This window comes from Rattus norvegicus, chromosome 18, assembly GCF_036323735.1.
Source record: "Rattus norvegicus strain BN/NHsdMcwi chromosome 18, GRCr8, whole genome shotgun sequence".
Lineage (NCBI taxonomy): Eukaryota > Metazoa > Chordata > Mammalia > Rodentia > Muridae > Rattus > Rattus norvegicus.
In genome coordinates this window covers 15,821,156-15,840,036 of record NC_086036.1, presented here as the reverse complement: position 1 = coordinate 15,840,036, position 18,881 = coordinate 15,821,156, and the positions used below count along the sequence as shown (strand labels likewise).

At 40.8% G+C, this 18,881-nt stretch overlaps 1 protein-coding gene across 5 annotated transcripts in view; it reads right to left on the bottom strand.

Moving 5' to 3' along the window:
- The window catches only part of Galnt1 (polypeptide N-acetylgalactosaminyltransferase 1), a 79,902-nt gene that overhangs the window by 3,562 nt on the left and 57,459 nt on the right, over nt 1-18,881 (bottom strand). For all 5 annotated transcript variants that reach the window (XM_039097137.2, XM_039097136.2, XM_063277601.1 and 2 more), the window contains 7 exons: nt 18,253-18,460; nt 15,341-15,511; nt 13,536-13,653; nt 11,198-11,378; nt 10,153-10,292; nt 2,785-2,883; nt 1,821-1,955 (listed from right to left, as the gene is read on the bottom strand). In XM_039097137.2, the coding sequence (XP_038953065.1) occupies nt 1,821-1,955; nt 2,785-2,883; nt 10,153-10,292; nt 11,198-11,378; nt 13,536-13,653; nt 15,341-15,511; nt 18,253-18,460 (1,052 nt within the window). The remainder of the gene's footprint in view (nt 1-1,820; nt 1,956-2,784; nt 2,884-10,152; nt 10,293-11,197; nt 11,379-13,535; nt 13,654-15,340; nt 15,512-18,252; nt 18,461-18,881) is intronic.

Here is an 18,881-nt window from a genome sequence, read left to right as displayed (position 1 = left end):
AATTTCTAAGAACACACATTTCATTTACTTAGGTTCCTTTTTTTTTTTTCCAGACAAGGTTTTGCTGTACAACCCAGGCCTCCATGGCCTCTGAGTGCTGAGATTCCAAAATGTGCCACCACATCCAATTTTCTAGTCTTTAAACCTTCTCTCAAGCGCTTAACATCCAGAATGACTTGCTGTCGGCAGGGAGTAAGCATCCCAGGAGACCTGGACACTGGTGAGGAACCTCGCTCTAGACGAGGATCCAGCACTGTACACAGTGTCATCACAGCACTCAGCAGAGGACCTAAAAGATGCTGGCAAGTCTCCAGGGAGAACACGACTCGGGCACTGGGCAGGCCAGCAACACCCTCCTCACACCCTCATGAAGGAGAGGACAAATGCGTCCATTACTTACTGCCCGGCCACCTACAGTAATGAGAAATGCGCCCACCCCCGCCTCCGGTCTCTACATGTAAATGGACAGGCTCTGTTTCAGAAGAGGCAGAACAAGCAGCAAAGGCAAAGGCTTACTGTGATACTATAAACTTTATACAGTACGTAATACAGGTAAGACTTAAACATGCACAAATATGCAAATTTAATTAAAATATTAGGGTATCAAACAAAGAGTCTTGGATCAAGAATCAAGAATCCCAGGTCTGCTTTATACCGTCTTTATTATTTATTACAAATTTGTTTATTTACCATTGTGTGACCAGGGACAACTAACTTCTACCCATAGAACAGTATCCTGATTTGAGGCTTTACTGTGGACTACTGACACAGCGCTCCATTCTTTCCTGGTTGCTAAGCTGTGACAGACAGAAGCAGGGCAGCTCTGATGGTCTGCTCTCCTCCAGAGCTCCCTCTCTGGAATCTGCCCAGGACACTGGGCTAGCAAGGCAGTTTGCCACCCTCCCCTCCCTAGCAAACACCTCAGCAGTCACCTTTATCTTGGAGTCTGCTTCTGTGAGAAGCCCAAGCCATTATTAGTTTTATCTCAGGGAAAACGACTTTGCAAAGTGATTTGAAAATTTTAAAACTTCTATGTAGAACTAGTTCTTTTTAAATACGTGGAAGCCATCTCTAGCTTCCTACACTTATAACTGAACATTCATTTTTCAAATACCCACTGTGGCACGGGGCAGCTTGACTAGCCAAGACAATTCCCAATCTTTGTGTCTTGGCCATCTCACATGGTAAAGAAACCCAAGCACTTGCTTTCCTTGTCTTCCTTACATCTATGGGGTCACTATGGGTCAAATCTACAATTCCCAACAAATTACAACAATTTGGTAAGTGCTTTCTAGGAAAGTTTATGTCTTGAAAAAGGGTAAAAGATCTGACTGTAAACAGCCCATCCTCCCTTCTTTTAGAGCTGAAGTCAGTTATCTTAGGCATCAGAGTGACCATAATCCATACCAGAAACTATTTACCTAGAGATTATGTAAGAAAAGTATCGTCTAATCACTGAAGCTGCTGTAAGTAGGTTATTACCTAATTAGTATCTTCCTAATTAATGTCTTGTTATATTTCAAACTAAAGATAAGGAGCTTCTTCATTTAAAACAAAAAAAACCAAAACAAAAAAACAAAGAAACTGTTGGTTGTCACAAAGGCTGTGCCGCTGGCACAGAGCTATAGGAGGGAGACAGTTATCCCAGTAATGGCAACAGTACACATACAGACACGCACACACACACACAACGTCTGGACCACTTGTAATAGCCATATTAACAATATGAGTCACTACTGACACACGAGCTATAAAATGTAAATGTGCCCACCCGGTGGCATGCTGTAACGTCTATTCCTACAGGCAGTTGGGTAACTCACCACTGGGTCATACTCCCAGAGCTGGTTGCCTTTTAGGTGGTGGCATTTGAGCATGGTAACTGGGCCATTAAGTTTGGAAACGTCCAAACAAAGGTCATCTGTTCTAATTTCTTTGTTGGCAGTGTAAGAGAAAACCTGAAAAACAAACAGGAACCTATATGAGCTTTAGTAGTAAAGACAAAGTGCTCAGTGTTTTAGATGCCGACATTTCTATATTTTGTAGCCGAGAGAGAGAGAATAAAAACATCAGAATTAGCTTCAACAGACACAGAGGAGCCTCTGAGCATAGAGATACATAATAAAACTCAAGCTTAAACTTTCCCTGGGCTATAGTAAAACAACCTGCAACTATTTCAAGACACGATTTTTGTACATTATTAAAGTAGTAATGGAAAGTTTCAGAAAAGCTACACCAATTTTACAGAGGAGTAGAAACCACCTTAGTTCTCTGTAGGCTATTTTGTTTTGTTTTCTACAAAGAACAAAACAAATTTTGTGCTCAGCAATGTAAATTCAGTTGTCATAGAAGTCTTTAAAAATGTTTTACTAAATCATTAGAAGATCGGTGTGGTTGTGCACACCGTTAGTCTCAGTACTCTGAGAGGCAGAAGCAGACGGAGCTCTGTGAGTTCAAGAACAACATGGTCTAAAGAGTGAGTTTCTCTGGAGGTACATGAAGAAAACCCTGGGTAAGGGTAGGGAGTGGGAAGAAATCATTACAAGAGGCAGATAGATTTCAAACTCAAAGCCATCCTAGTCTATACTAGAGTTATAAGCTAGCCAAGGCCACACAGTGAGACCTATCTAAAAAATAAAGTATGTATCAATCATTATATTGAAAGTACCCTTTACCTAATACTCATTTTTCCTTAATGATATAAAAATGATTCCTAAATGTTATGGGATTAAAAGAGCAAAGTAAACTAAACTAAAAGTTGTTTTGAAAATTTACTAACATACTCACCTGATTGCCTCCCATACCATGACAATTAAAAATTCCAACCTTTTCATTCTCTTTTCTAGCCATGTTATCTAGACATTGATTTGTTTCCACATTTCGTATCTGTGGGACAATGGAAACATCAAGAGTTAGAATGCTGGAGCTTAACTAGAGGAGAGAGAGAGGTACATACAAAACAATAAACTCAATCCTTTCTTATTTAGTGACATTTATATCTTGAGTATAAACACGAGCTATCTAAGTGGACTTAGGGCCCACTCAATGGGAAGGAATTCATACCTGGGGCAGTAAGACCTAGCCACTCACGTGTAACTGGTAAAGTCACAGACCCTAAGGGAGACTGCCATTTTCCTAAACCAATATAGTTTCTAACTACATTCTAAATATTTCTCTGGGTAGCTCTTGGCTGTCATTACAGAAGCTTCTTTTTGAAGCAAATAGTCTCTTTGAAGCCACAACTGGTCTGACTATCAATACAGACTAGGTTGTTCAGCCCCAAGTGGTATAATGTAACCCCTGCAAAAGCTCAGGGAGCATCATGAAAGGAGCAAAAAAACTGTGCTAGCCAGAGGGCCAGGGCTTCTGCTTCACGATAATGTCTTCTATACATGACAGAGATGTTGCACCAATGAAATCTGAACAACATGGCTGCCTAAACATGACCTGCGTAACACCAGCTGACATCCCATGAAGATGGGGAATCTCACAGTCCCTCTGACAACATCTCAGGAGACTGTAGGCAGGCATTCTCAGGCCAAAAGAGCTTTGGAAACTGGCTTGTGGAAGCAGCCATGGCATTAGACAGGTATCTATTCCACAAAAGCCATCTGACTGAGTCATCTCAGACTGGTAAGGCACTCAGCCTGCTGTTTAACAGAAAGTAGATGCTAAGTAAATGTTAGAACCATTAGAACTGCTCAAATCATCAAATGCTTTGCCCCACTAGCTAAACAAGGAAAGGTCGGGTTGTATCTCTCAGTGAGTCCTTACAATATTCATAAATTAATAACTATTAGCTATTATAATGAAACATTTATTTTGGTTCCAAATCCTACGATACAAATTCTGGAACTTGGTTGAAGACATACTAAAGGTCCTGCCCCAGAAATGAGACTTTTCATCTGAATGGGACCTTGTACAAAAAGACCGCAGGCTACATTTCTGAGGCAATGTTAAGAAGACCAGATGGTAATGTCTCTGTCGCTTAGGAAGCTAGCAGGCTAGAAGGTAAGAGACCAACTTGCCTTGATAACCACCTCCCATGAGGTGGGACAGGTATCACCTTTTAATCTGCCTCAACTCCAGCCCAGCTAATGCCTTGGCATTGTCCAACACTGGGTCAGTTCAAAGAAAGAAAAACCTTTCATTCACCAGTCTAAAGGCGTGAGACGTATCACTCAACCTAGATTCTTCTCACTGAAAGGGGAAGGTGTGAAGGGAAGGGGAGTGAGGGCGGGGCTCATGGCTTACTCAGCAGCATCAGCTCCCCCTGTGCTCACCGACAGCCTAGGTTTGTCTGCCCTCTTTCAAGAAGATACCACTAAGAGCCTCTGTCTTACTCTCAACCAATAATCCGTATTCACCTGAGGTCACCTCAAGGGGACTTCTCAAACACAGACACAAAATTCCACCACTCTCATCTGACCTGTACTTGACCCCACCTCTCCTTTCCATTCTGTCCCAAGGATGCCTGTGCTCCATCCTTTAAATTAGAACCTTCCTCCTCTCCTCTCGGTGCTGGGTCCCCTTCCTATCAATTAAAATGCATTCTGCTTACACTGGGTCTTTTGCTCATGGGACATAAAATCTATCACCATAGCCAGGTCTTAGCAGACAGCCCAGAAGGGTTAAGCACACGCACACTGTTGTGAGACAGATCTCAGCACTTTCAAGCTTACAAGCCTGAACCACTTTAGCCACTAAACAAAGCATCTTTTCGACCTTCATCTGTTTCTGGTAGCCTCTACTTTGTTTCCACACACACAACTACTGTAGGTACTTCACAGAAGTGGGATTACACATTATTTTTGTCACCAGCCTACTTCACTTAAGCAGAATACCTTCAAAGTTCATTTATGAGGTAATATACATCGGGACATTCATCTCTTTGAAGGCTAATTTTCCACTTATGTACATGTAGCTTTTTGCTTACCACTCATGTCTCTGGAAATCTAAGTCGCCCGGACCATTAGGTTTGTTAACAATGCTGCCATGGTACATGTATGTCCCTAAGTATGGCTATAGTTTACATTGAGCAGTGCTGATCAAAAGCACCATCACCGAGTCAGATCCCAGTAATACAGTGTTAATTTTCTGAGGAACTCTGCATTTTTTTCCAGAGTACGTGTACCATTTTATTGTCCCACCAACAGTGCACAGAGGTCCTGACTCTCCCACATCTCTGCCTATACCTGCTGCTATTTTTGACAAAAATTATCTTAAGGCGTGGGAGGCTGGCTTGGTCAAATTTTCTCTTTTAGGTTATTCTCATCACCACAGGTGTTTCTTTCCTTCCTTTTAAAATAGCAAACCCACTTAGATATTTACTCAATATTAGAATTTAAGTCAGAACCTAACCAAGACCACCATCCCTTAGGCAACAAAGACGGCTCGTCATTCTTCAGGCTGGAAGGCCAGCATCTCAGTACGGTTCTGATGGCGCCTGTGGGATCACAAAAGATCTCCTCAAGACGCAGAGAGTAGTGCCCACAAGTGCAGCTCATGAAATTACTGACACCACATTATAAACAGCACTTAGACAAGTACACAGCAAGGCTCCATCATTCCACTTAACATAACTTGCTTAAGTTTATAGGTTGGCAGACTTAGCCATTCTGACTGGACTTAGGAAGCTAATGATGGCCGCAAGCAGAATCAAGACTTGAGCCTCTCAAAGCTGCATTTACATTTTAAAGATTTGTTTTCTATTTCTGTACACCATGTATGTGCCTGCTTCCCATGTAAGTCAGAAGAGGGCATCAGATCTCTTGGGACTAGAGTTCTAGATGGTTGTGAACCACTATGTAGGTGCTAGAAATCAAGCCTAGGTCCTCTGTACAGACATCGAATGCTTGTAACTAAGCCTACTCTCCACCCAAAGTTTTACTTCTTTTACCATTACTCCTAATTTTTATTAATGAAGAAGGTCATCAACCCTAATCTTACATATATTGCCTTGTAACCTAGGTATAGCATGGTTCCAAGGAGACCCAGACATTCTTAATAAAGTTTAAAAGAATCCTGCTCCAATCAAGGCCTCAGGCTGTACCAGACCCTGAAAAATGAGGAAGAACTTGGCATATTGCTTTAGTTTCATAAAAATAAGTAAATTTCTCCCCTCTCCCATATTCTTCTCTACCTATTATTCACTTCTCTGCACTACTTTACAGCAAAACACCTTGCCTTGCATGATAGTACACATGCAGGACCTACGTTTCTCCCACATCTTGAAGCACCAGAGTCCCTAATACTCTCGTGGCCCCTCTCAACGCTGAGGCAGAAGGTATTGACAGCATCTAACCAAGTCTCCATACTCTTGTTATCGGTCTTCTCTGCAGCATTCAACATTAGCTGAGCACTTCTGTGTTCACTCAAGTCTTTGAGACATCGCTCTCCTGCTCTCCTTTTAACTTTACTATCTTCTTTTCTGTTTTGCTTTTTGAGACAGGGTCTCCTTATGTACCTTTGGAACTCACTATGTAGACCAGGCTGGCCTCAAACACGCAATCCTGCCTCTGTCCTTCCAAGTACTAGGATTAGTAATGTCTATGGCTTCCAAACTGTTCCAGTTGCCTATGGCTGGGTCCTCTATTATCTGATCCTTTATATGGTTTACATGTATGTATGAGTGAGGGTTTATACTTACAATGCTGACAACCTTGGTTGTCGAGTCTTCATTTTTGAAATGGAGTCTTCCTTTTCTCTTTGCTACCTGCCACTGCATAAACCTGGGTAACTGACCCAGGAACTTCAAGGATTCTCCTATCTCACCTAGAAACACTGGGATTATAGAGACATACACCTGTGTTCAGCCTTACATGAGTTCATGGGATCTGAACTCAGGTCCTCATGTTTGTGACTCAAATGCCACGCCCACTGAGCCCCCTGCCCCAGCTTCCCTTACTATGGTTTGATTACCTGCCTGCTTGCTTTCCTCTAGGCAAGTGGCCTCCTACTGTGTCTGGAATTTGGCACATATCCGCTCATTTTAGGGACCTTTGCACTCCTGCCTCCATTGCCTGAAACTTATACCTCAGAGAGGTTTCTGCTCACAAATCCCCTTGGGGTGCTTTCCTCAACAGCCCTACATAACACAGCATGATTTTCACACTCACCAGTCATCCTCTGTCTCATCTGCTCTAGCCTATCTGAGATACCCTATATTATTCATTAACTTTCCCCCAAGTATAAGATCAACAAGAATGGAATTTTCATTTTATTTTCTGCCATGTAGGCACTCAAACAATTGTTGAATAAATAAAGTCAGTGAAGAAATCCCAACTTACAGAGTTGGGATTATATACTCTGAGTGTCAGGGAGACGGAAATCAAAGATGGCTGTGGCCCTCTTATATCCATGTGCAATTATGACTTACAAAGGAAAGCTGTCCCACTGACGTCTATTACAAAATAGCTGGGTTTCCCTGTACTTGCGTGTGTAATGGTTCTATATGAGTTCTGTGATTCAAAGCGCATAGAGATCTGCAGCAAACTACAGATGGCCGATGCGCCACTGTGACAGCGGAAGAAAGGCAGCAACAGGCAACACAGACGTATTTTCTGACATATCAACCCAGCGGAAACAACATTTTTAGAGGAGGAGGAAAGCATAGTATTACACTAACAAGTAAAAAGGAGGATGTGAGTATCACAAGGTCTGTTCTGTCATCTGAAGGAAAACGCTTCAAAGACTGGCTGCACCAACTGGTGAGGATGAGGAGCACAAATGACTGCCCCTAACTGCACATCCCAGGGGCCAGAGGATACATATTTTCAGTCTGTGAGCAACCTGGTCGCTAGGATAACCGCTGGACCCTAGTACAGTAGTATAAAACTGACCCAAGGCAGTCATAAAGCACAGGCATGGAAAGAGACTGGACTTAGCCTAGACGCAAGTGTCCCATCCCAGACAGACAGCCAACATGTGCCTATGCTTCTCAAAGAGCTGTCCCTGTGCCCTCTCTGAAATCCTTCTGAGACTCTAACTTCTAAGAGTGTCTCAGAAGAAAATCAGGCTAAATCCCAATCACAGAAGTTTATTAGAGGGAGAAGGAAGGGGAGGAAATGACTAACTATAGTATGACAAGGTAGAAGTCCTGCAACAGACAGACACGTAGACAATACAGAAGGCCGATAACCAGAAAACATTCGGTGACTCCTATAACACAATGCTATCAAGGGAGACCCTCGAAGTCAGCAACTTTCAAACTCATGATTAACTATAAAATGTCCTTTACCCCACAGTCCAGTAAAAACAAATCCCTCTAACATACTCTCAATACATTCGTTCCTACATTACTTGATAGGCACCCAAACTGATGCTAACCTATGCTAGGCTGTGGGAAATAGCGTCCTAAACTAACAAACAGGACCTTGGGAAGTTAGAAGATACCAGGAAAAGACCGTTCAAGTCTTGTGGTTTAATAGGCTAGAGTATTCTACTCTAACGCATGAGTAGTCCAATGTTTTTGCTTCAGAAACTTGGGGCGGGAGTAGCCAAACTAAAGCACTCTCTAAGTAGTAATTCAGTGATGCATGTAAGATCTCTAGGGTGGCCATGGAAACGAAGACATGGCTGCCACTAACAAGAAGTCAACAGATAAGAGTAAAGTTGAATATAAAAAAAAAAAAACCCAAAACAAAAACAAAAACACACAACTCCTTCTTGGAATGGAGGAAAAGAGTTAATAAAACTATATGGAAGGTAGTTGGTTTTCTTCCAAGAAAAGAAATAACTCAGTCTTGGAGGAGAGTTCTGACTTAGAGACTGAACTTTTAAACAAAGACCAGAATTCTAGACTAATAAAGACCAAACTGATTTTGGGGTGGTGGGGGGATAGTGGTGGTGTAATCTCTATTATACAGCCCAAACTCAAAGAGATCCACCTGCCTCTGTCTCCTAGTGCTCAGATTAAATGCATGTGTCGCTATGCCTGGTTCCAATTTGAACTTAAAACACAGAACAGTGGTCTGGCTAGAAGCTAATAAATACATAACTGACATAATATAAACAAGACACAAGAAACTGTTCACTGTCGAGGTCATCATAACAGACAGCAACACCTTCTTCAGAGCCTTTAGTACAGGCCTGAACTAGGATTAAAAAGTACAACTAATTGCCAATTTGTCTTATTTATAAGATTAATAAGCCAATTATTTCAAGAAAAATAATGCTGAATTCTAAGAGAAGCAACATAGGGCATCACGAAAGACAAACATGTTTTTCCCTGTTTCCCTGTTAAAACATGAAACAAAATTTCCAAAGGAAAATAAACACATACCCCAAATGCATACACAGAAAAATGTTTCAACCCTCCTTGTCAAGCTATCTTCACTCTGAAATTTCTCAGGCTCTGACCTGGACTAATTCAAGGGTATTAGCTTTAGAAGGTACAGGTTTCAAGTAAATAGCTTAGCTTGTTAAAATACATACACTGACGGCACTGCTACATTTATTTAAAAAAATCTATTTAATTTAATGTATGTGTATGTTTTACCAGCACGTATACATGTGTACATAAATATACCTAGTACCCTCGGGGGCCAGAAGAGGACACTAGATCCCCTGTAACTGGAGTTACACATAAATGGTTCTGGGTTACCGAATGAGTGCTGTGAGCCCGCTTATGAAGACTGCTCACAACAGGCTTCTGAGGTGGCTCTGGCTTGTGCAAGACCAGTAAGTGTTCTCAACTGCTGGGCGCTCTCTCTAGTCCCAAGCATTTTATTTTAATAAAACACAATGTGATTAAAAACAGTGAAACTGGGGTTGGGGATTTAGCTCAGTGGTAGAGAGCTTGCCTATCAAGCACAAGGCCCTGGGTTCCGTCCCCAGCTCCGAAAAAAAAAGAAAAAAGGAAAAAGGAAAAAAACAAAACAAAACAAAAAAACAGTGAAACTTTTCTGGGAAAGTCTCAGTGGTGAAGCAACTACTTAGCATGTCAAAGTTCTCAGATCCATGTCCTAGTAGTGTGGGGGGGGCGGGGGGCAAAAATTTAACAAGATTTCATATTATGAGGCAGACTATTAGTTAACAAGACCTTACCACCCATACTTGAGGTTAAATACATTTTAATAATGAAGGTACTTATTGGTTGGTAACTTCTTAAAGACATAATAACTATACAGAATATATATATAAATTTGTGCTTACCTCTCCCAATGAGAAATAGTGACGAGGAATTTGAGAATCGGGATAAATATTTTCTAGGTACCAAGAGAAAGGCTTGCACTGTAGTTTATGTCTCAGACCGACTCTTGATGATATATCACCATAATCTACCTTTGTAACACCTGTTGAAAGAAATGACTGATTTCTCAGAATTCTGTTTGGTAGCACGTCTGCGTATATGCTCATTCTCACAAAGCAGCTGACTGGGAAATGGGAGTTATTAAGGGATACATGAACTACAAGTGATATGCTACGGATCCACCTCCCAGAGGAGAAAGCAAAGAGAAGGCATGTATTTTAACTGTTTTCCAAGAAAAAAAAATCATGTGAGAATGTAACACATACTAATTAAACAACAAAAAGCGACACAGGATCAAAAATCTTTAATGTACACTAAGGTAAAAAATTTTCTATAAAGATCTATTTGGTGTAAATATTAAACAGTACAACTATTTCCAGTGAGCTTTCTCTCTCCTAACTCACTGGTCTATGTTCGCACCCATCCGAGCCTGGAGCTACTGTAACTGAACTCCAAGGTAGAACAGCACTACTCTCAGACAGGCCTATTCCTGAGGAAGAGAAAGTAGATAAGCACAAAAGCCCGACTGTTCTGTCGAGAACCCTCTTGAGGAATGCTATGGGCTCTGTGCTGGCTTTACACGAGATGGTTTCACGAAAGCCCTACACAGCAGCAGAGAGCCCGCTTATGAAGACTGCTAACAACACACTGCTGAGGTGGCTCTGTTTCATGGGGAGGTAATATGGCTCAGTTGGGAATATGTCCTGCAATAATACAATCTTGAGCCAGTGAGATGATACAATAGATAAAGATTCTTGCTAACAAAACCTGAAGACATGAGCTCAATCCTTGGCACCCATGTGGTGGCACAAGAATCAACTCCCACAAGTTAAATTTGGAGTTCACACATGGGCTATGGCACAAGTGCCACCCCACTCAGATTAGAAAAATTATATACATACAAAAAGCAAAGTACACTTTTGTGTGTATTATTCAATATACACTAACCTGGAGAAATTATGTAGAAGAAATTCTTGAATTCATCCATCCACACCTCCGCGAGCCGTCTGTTATTCTTGTTGATGATCTGCCCCGTGCCACCCGGGAACGTGTACGGCGTAGCTTTCCGAAACACATGGCCAACGTGGGAGCACGTCACTATTTCCAGAGTCCCTCCACACTGCCAAATCTGAGAAGATCAGGACACGCTTAGTGACTTCCTAACCAAGGCTCCTGTAACACTGCATTTTTCTTTTCAATGGAAAGGGCTTTGGCCTTTATTTATAACCTTGAATGGAAAAAGCTATAGTTACTGGTAGATTTTCCCTAAAAGGTTTCCAATCACTAAATCTGAATTAAAGAGCAAAGCAGACAGTGTTGGGACATGCAGTTTAAAATTCAGAGCACAAACCTAGCCATGGTGGGCTATGCATTCAATACCAACACTGAGGAAGGAGAGGCAGTGATCTCTGTAAGTTAAGGCCAGCCTGGTCTAACTGTAGAGTTCTAAGCCAGCCAGTGTTACACAGTGAAACTATCTCAAAAGAAACAACAGAGTTCGGGGCTCAGACATTTTGCTCTGGTAAATAGCCAACAGGATCAAGTGCTTTACAAAATTTTGGTCAAAATCAGATTAAAATACAGAATAGATACATTATGAACTAGACACAGAAGAGTGGGATGTATAGTAGCAATTCTCTAAATGCACAGCATCACAAATTCAAACTGCTGAACCACAATCAGCCCTTGTCACCTATTTCAGGAAATGCTCAAACACGTTTGATGCGGCTTGTAATTTAACACTACACTATACACACCCATGAGCATGGAGTATCCAGGCAAATCTTTTTCTATTTCTGCCTCTCCAAACTTGTGCCACTAATGACACAAAACATAAAACAGACAGCACCATGATTTCTCTAACAAGAAAAAGAGAACATCCTACTCTGCTCAACCAGTAAACAAACACATGGAACAAATGGAAAATCAGCAATAGACTTATATTCTTGATTCAATGCAATTATTTTCAAAATATATTTTTGTATCATAAAGAAAAGTATCATACTTGCAATTAACACTCACATTTTGAAGAAAGGCTTGCCTTTGTTAAATGTTCAGTGTCTACCTCCAGGTTTCCCAGGATTAGACTGTACGGAATTAGAGCTAGAGGGCACTTCCCACAAGTTGTCAGACTTCCCTTTACAAGTGGGCAGAGTGTTTGGTAGAAGGGCTTCCTGCTTCCACCACAGCACACTCAGATTTGTCTCTAGTGTATGTGCTGTGTGTTAGAAGCCATTAGCAGCATACATTGTCATCCAACATGCTAACAGTCGTGAATACGAAACGAAAGGTTGAATGAACTGAAGAGTAATTCCAGAATGCTTTACCCTTTTCTTCTTTCTTGTGGTGTCTGTGTACGCAGGTGTTTGTGGTGGTCAGAGGCTAATGCTGGGTGTCTTTAAATCACTCTCTACCTTATTTTGGGGGACAGGCTCTCTCACTGAAACTAGAGTTCACGGACTTAGCTATAGAGTCTACTGTCTCTATGCCCCCCACACTGGAATTATAGCATGCATTAACTGTCATGCCAAGCCTTTAAAAAAATTAAGCAATTTTAATAAATAAATAAATTTTAATTAATTTATTTAGTATGTCAGAGAACAACCTGTAGGAGTCAGTTCTCTCCTTCTGTCAGGACTCAGACTGCAGGAGGTGTCTTTACCCACTGAGCAGATCACATCACCTCAGCAGCTCTATGTCCAGCTTTTTGTAAAGTGGGAGTTACAAGACTGCCCACTTGTAAAGGGAAGTCTGACAGCTTGTGGGAAGTGCCCTCTAGCTCTAATTCCGCACAGTCTAATCCTGTTCAAATCTCCTAGTGTACATGGCAAGCACTTAACTGACTGAGCCATCTCCAAAACTGTTGTCGTCTTTTATTGAAAAATATAAAACCAGTAAGGTAAACAGATTTAATAAGAGAACAATTTTCAAGTAGGTAAGTATTTAACACAATAAAATTGTTTCTAGTTACACATCAAAGCAGCCTCTTTAAATTACAATTGTTTCTATTTAGTTGCTGCCATCTGAATCACTGCCTTAAAATAACAGAAACTGAGAACTGAAGGGTCATGCACAGGCTTAACAGCTAGACTGTTAAAGATAACTGCGTTACTGGCTGAGACTGGTTTTAACAAATCTTCCATAATGTCATCAGACTTGTTACAGGCTGAAGGTTCTGGAGTCAGATTAAATTCACTACATTTTATTTCTTACACAAACAACAAGAATAATGAACACATATTTGTAGTTAAATAAACGATTTTATTTTTTGTCAAAGGGAACTTACCCTAAAGGAAATTTCTAGGTTTTCTCCTCCCCAAATATCCATTCCAGCATCATATGTTCCAATTTCCTGAAAGTAATCTCTGTCTATTGAAAACAGGCCTCCAGCCATTGTAGGTGTTCTGAAATTCAATCATAATACTATGCCATTAATTTTAAGAATTTAAAATTTATAATCAGTATTCTTTTAAAAGTACTATACTTCTACAGTTGTTTACACCTACAGAACAATGCATACTCTTACCCTCTTCTGCAAGTTTATGCCTGTGGGGTTTTCTATGTCAGACATGATCTGTACCTGCGCATGCTCTGTTTAAGCCGTAAGCATGCTTCCTGTCCTTAGCATCTTTCTTGATCCTTACACTCCTTACAATGAATGCATTTCTTATAATCTCCATTTGACCAGGTACTTGGCTCCAAAATCTTAGCAAGTAAAAAGGTAGTTCACTATTTTATTCAACTAGACTTGGGTTAGGGTTAAAAGGCCAAGTTCTAAAGAGTGGCAAATACTACAGAAAACAGCAGGTTAGAGCAGGATGAAACCCAAGAGACCCTTTCCTAGATTTACAAAACTCTTAAAGGAGAGGATGCACAGTACAGAGTAGCATTAGCACACCCCTTCCAAAGGGACTACCATTCTGACCACCCATGCCGACTACCCACGCATGTTTTCTGCAGAAGACAAGTCTAGGTGGCGTAGAGGAAGAAGCATGTAGAATTAAGCAGAGAGTTTACATGAATGGGTAACAGTGGTTTCAGTTAACCATTGGTTTCCATGAAGGATGAATGTGAAGGGGAAGAAACTGACTTGAGCAGGAGAAAATACAAGTTCTTGGCTCCAAAGAGATAAAGCTCCAAAGTTCAGAAGTCACTGACACCCACATTCCAGGCCCCTCTAGGGCAGCAGCAGTGTCTCTCCAATGAGCGCTGTAGTTTACAAAGTTTTCAAATGCCTAACAATCCTTGATCTTGATTTAACACTGAAGTGAACTAAGATCTTCCTTGTACTGGTAAGAACTCAGGCTGAAAAAGAATATGAGTGGAAAAAAAATCTCTTTGACTTCTCAAGAATAGCATTTGAATACAGGGGAGAACAGAGACTCTCAGAATCGTGGTACTGTGTTGCTGCAGGTGGAGGCACCTAGAATATATACTAAGGTATCTGTCTGTGCAGTTAAGTCTCAGGTTATGTCCCTACCAGTGTGCTTTTTATGTATTCCTGAATAAAGCTACATGTGATCAAGTACAGTAATAAAAAAATACACATTAATGGAAATTCTGTTATACCCATTAATTCTCATTATTTTTTTTAGCACCTTTCTTGATTCTTAGTACTGATGGACTTTCTATCTTAGACTCCTTAAATTGAATGTGTTTCTCATAATCCCCATTTAGCATTATGAGGACCAAACTTTTGTAAGCTTAAAAGTCAGTTCGTCCCACCCAGGCGGTGTGTGCTAGTAAAATGCTGCAGCGCAAGGCACAGTTCTGAGCGAGTGTTTAACGTAAGGACACAACTGACTGAGGAGTAGCCTGATTTACACACAGACTGAAGTTTAGAGATCTGTAGTTTTCATGAGGAAAAGAAAGAACATAGGTATGTTAGCACTTATCATGTGTACTAGGAGTTTAAAAATGGAAAAAACTGTTAACTGGAGGGGAAAATCTTTCTTTAAAAAATATATAAAATACGATTCTTGACTACATACAAAGTATACAATTGCTTTGTTTCACAAAGTACACCTTTAACCCCATGATAAAGTGTCACAACTGTCCATCGTATTATAAAGAAAACGTCTGACAAATTACCTGACAGGAAGAGTCCGGTCACCTTTCCTTCTGTCCATTTCTCGTTGGGGAACAGGATACCAACGGAAATTGAGCTTCCAGTTGAATCCACCATAGGTCATATCAGAGCCCGCCATGTACTCAAAAGTGTCATCACTGATCACATCGATGATAGGACACACCACTGTCCTCCTGTGATCATAAAAGCAAATTTAAAACCTTCACCTGTACTTACTTACTGTCACAACTATACAAATAGACATGGTAAAGTTTATTCATGCTAAGATCCATACCGAGCCAGCATCGAAATCATTTCTTGGCCGAGAACCTTCTTTTTACCTTTCTCTTTTACACACACTCTTTACTATCTGCCACAGGGAAATATTATAAAGTATTTCAAAAATTAAATTTTAGTGATACATACTTAATCCTTTTTAGGCAAAAATTTTCTTTATAAACAGCTCTTTGCATTCCTATTCTTCATTTTTGTGTTAGTGGTAAAGGGAGTCCACAATCTGCTTTCAGAAGAACTGTCCAGCACTGCTGTTACTCAATCACTGGCAACACTCACTGCTGCTTTCTAGTCGTGTGATGTAGTTACAGACACATTCTCCCTACAGCTGTAGCACACTGCTATTAACTTTGAAGTCGATTTCTTACATTTTTAATTCAATTATATTTTAAAAATAATAGCTCAGGACAGACACAGACGCAGACACACACACACACACACACACACACACACACACACACACACACACACACAATTTTGTTTGTTCTTTGAGACAAGGTCTCTCTATATAGTCCTGGTTGTCCAGGACCTTACTACATAGACCAGGCTGAACTCAAACGCAGAGATTCTCTTGCCTCTGTCTCCTGAGTTCTGAGACCAAAGGTACACACCATTACCACCAGATGAAAATTATTATTTTAATTACAAAGGAAACTTTTTTCTTTCTGGTTTATATTTCTCCGTATAGACTGTGTGGTCATATATTCATAATTTTTTTCCAGTTGGTTCTTTTTAAAACTAAAAACAATAACAAATAATAACAGCTTTTTTGAAGGAAAAATGTCCCCAGTACAGCCTTTAGTACATATAGTTTACAGAATGTGATACCATATTACATTTTATTGGTGTTTAAAGCAATCTTTTGGCTTGTGAAATGGCTCAGGGGGTAAAGAAACTTGATCACCAGAGTTCAGTCCTCGGATCTACACTGTAGGAAGAGAAAACTGACTTCCGAAGGTTGTCCCTTGACCTCTCTCCATGAACACCATGATCTTTTTCTCATGTTTCTGAGGCAGTAAGATGTCCCAATAGCTAAAAGTGCTGGACTCATGGTGGAAGGAGAAAACCAATGCCTGCAAGCTGTCCTCTGGCCTTACACACACACACACACACACACACACACACACACACACACACACACACACACACACTTTAAAGATTAAAGTATAGGTCTTCATTTTTTTAATTACAATTATCGTAGCTTCACAGAAACAGTCCATTCTCCTATTCTTTGCATGTCCTGCTTGAACATTGTTCTGGGAGCACCCGCTCCCACAGCAAAGGTGAAGCAGCGAGGTTTCCTCTGATGTGTGTGATCCAGGTCTCAGGCTCACTGGGTAGATTCCAGTGCCTCAGCTTTACTTAGGGATTCCCTGTTAAGACTCACAGCCTCACCATGAGTTGGGATCAGGCTTTGCTCCTGTTACTCTCAACCTTTACATTTATCAAGGGACAAATAATACCCAGAATTCATTGCAGAAACCACAAATACCAGCTGCCTTCAGTGAATGAATAGCTTGCTTGCTTTCACTTTGTGATACATTTTTTTCTTTATGACAACTCAGTAGTGTATTTAAAAAAATATATAGTATCCGTTGGAAACTATTTAGGATATATTATCTACCATACAGCCGAAACTGTAAATTATTTTGTTGTTTTAGTCAATTCCTTATACATCACACACTGCCTTCTCTGTACAGGTCCAGGATCATGTTTCTAAAGTTTATTTATTATCTTTATGCAAGTATTTCCTTAAACCTTTTACTTACAGAAAAGTATTTAGAGAGTCTATTCTTTTGATTCTTGAGGGCAATGGTTTCTTTCTTTCAACTGTTGGGTGTCCTCTGGTCCAATGCTGGTTTTGTGTCTCTGAGAACAGATAGCTGTATGCCACCATTTGCTAACAAACAGGATAAATGAGGTGGCCTTACCCCCTCCACTCTCCACTGGGCTAGTAAAAGTCTCCTCTGTAAAACCTAAACCTTAAAGTTGATGTAACAGCTTCAAGGTCAAATTGCCATAGCAAATAGAGATTTAACTAATAACAGGGGTCAGGCAGACTGACGTTAGTTCTTTCATGATCCTTAGGAACTGAGACAGAATCAGACAATTCTTTGCAAAGTGTGCCACATGAAGGCTGACAACCACTGATGTGCTGCAGCACTGCTCACTCTATATAAATAGCATTACAAAGTTGTTCCACACACGACTGAGTATTACAGGACCCAATGTGCCTCTTTCAGCCTTGTGCTACAAGATGAGATCTACAGTCCCTCCTGGGAAGACATCAACAAAGATGAGATAATCTGCCTGCCCCAGTGGTCTCCTTTGAAAGCAGGGACAAGAACACTTTCCCTGAGTTCACTGTCTACCTGTCCAGACCTACTCAACAGAGCACAGAGTAATTATTCTACAACATGATACCTAATCCATCCCCATTAGGACAGTTTGCAAACGTGTTACCTGCCAGACTTTAAGAATATGGTCTTGTCTGTGTTTGTTTGGAGCACTCTTGGAGGCGTTTTAAAGGCAACTTGAAAGGATGGTATTTTTGTACTTATTTAAAAACAGAAATTTGCAATGTTCCACACAGTTTAAGATAAAAGTACTAAGAATGACTCCACAAATTCCAGAAAATTACCTGTCATGTTTGATCCGGGCTAACAGAGGCTCCAGCCACCCTACTGTGCACTCGCAGTGAGCATCTAAGAAGGTGATCACTTGGCCTTTGGACACAGCAGCTCCTTTTAATCTAGCTCTGATCAACCCAGAACGTTGTTCCATTCGAATTACATGAACTGGCACTTTAAGCTTTTTCACATAACTCTCTAGAGGTCTTTTCAAAAAGTCTGAAAATATAACAGAACAAATGAAATGAAAAGGCATGAACCAGCATCACCCAAATGTAAAGCAAGTTTGATCTGCAGAGCTCCTTCGACATACACATACTGACAGAGCACTAGGTGAGGCTCCTTGTCCCATCACCACTGTCTCGAAAGGAAGCTAATTTTACGAAGGTGCGAACTAGCTGCCTCTAAGTTGCCACCTCAACGCCAACACAGTATCTACGGCTCAATTATCGCCCAGGACAGGCACGTCAGGATAGATGCCTCATCTATCAGGATTCACAACTCTCTTCCTAATCATGCTAAAGAATCTGCAACAGAACCAAAGTAGCTGAGCCAGGCACCGCAGTGCACACTTGTAATCCCAATATCTGGAAGGCAGGAGCAGCAGGATTTTGAGTTTGAGGCCAGTGTAAGGCTACAC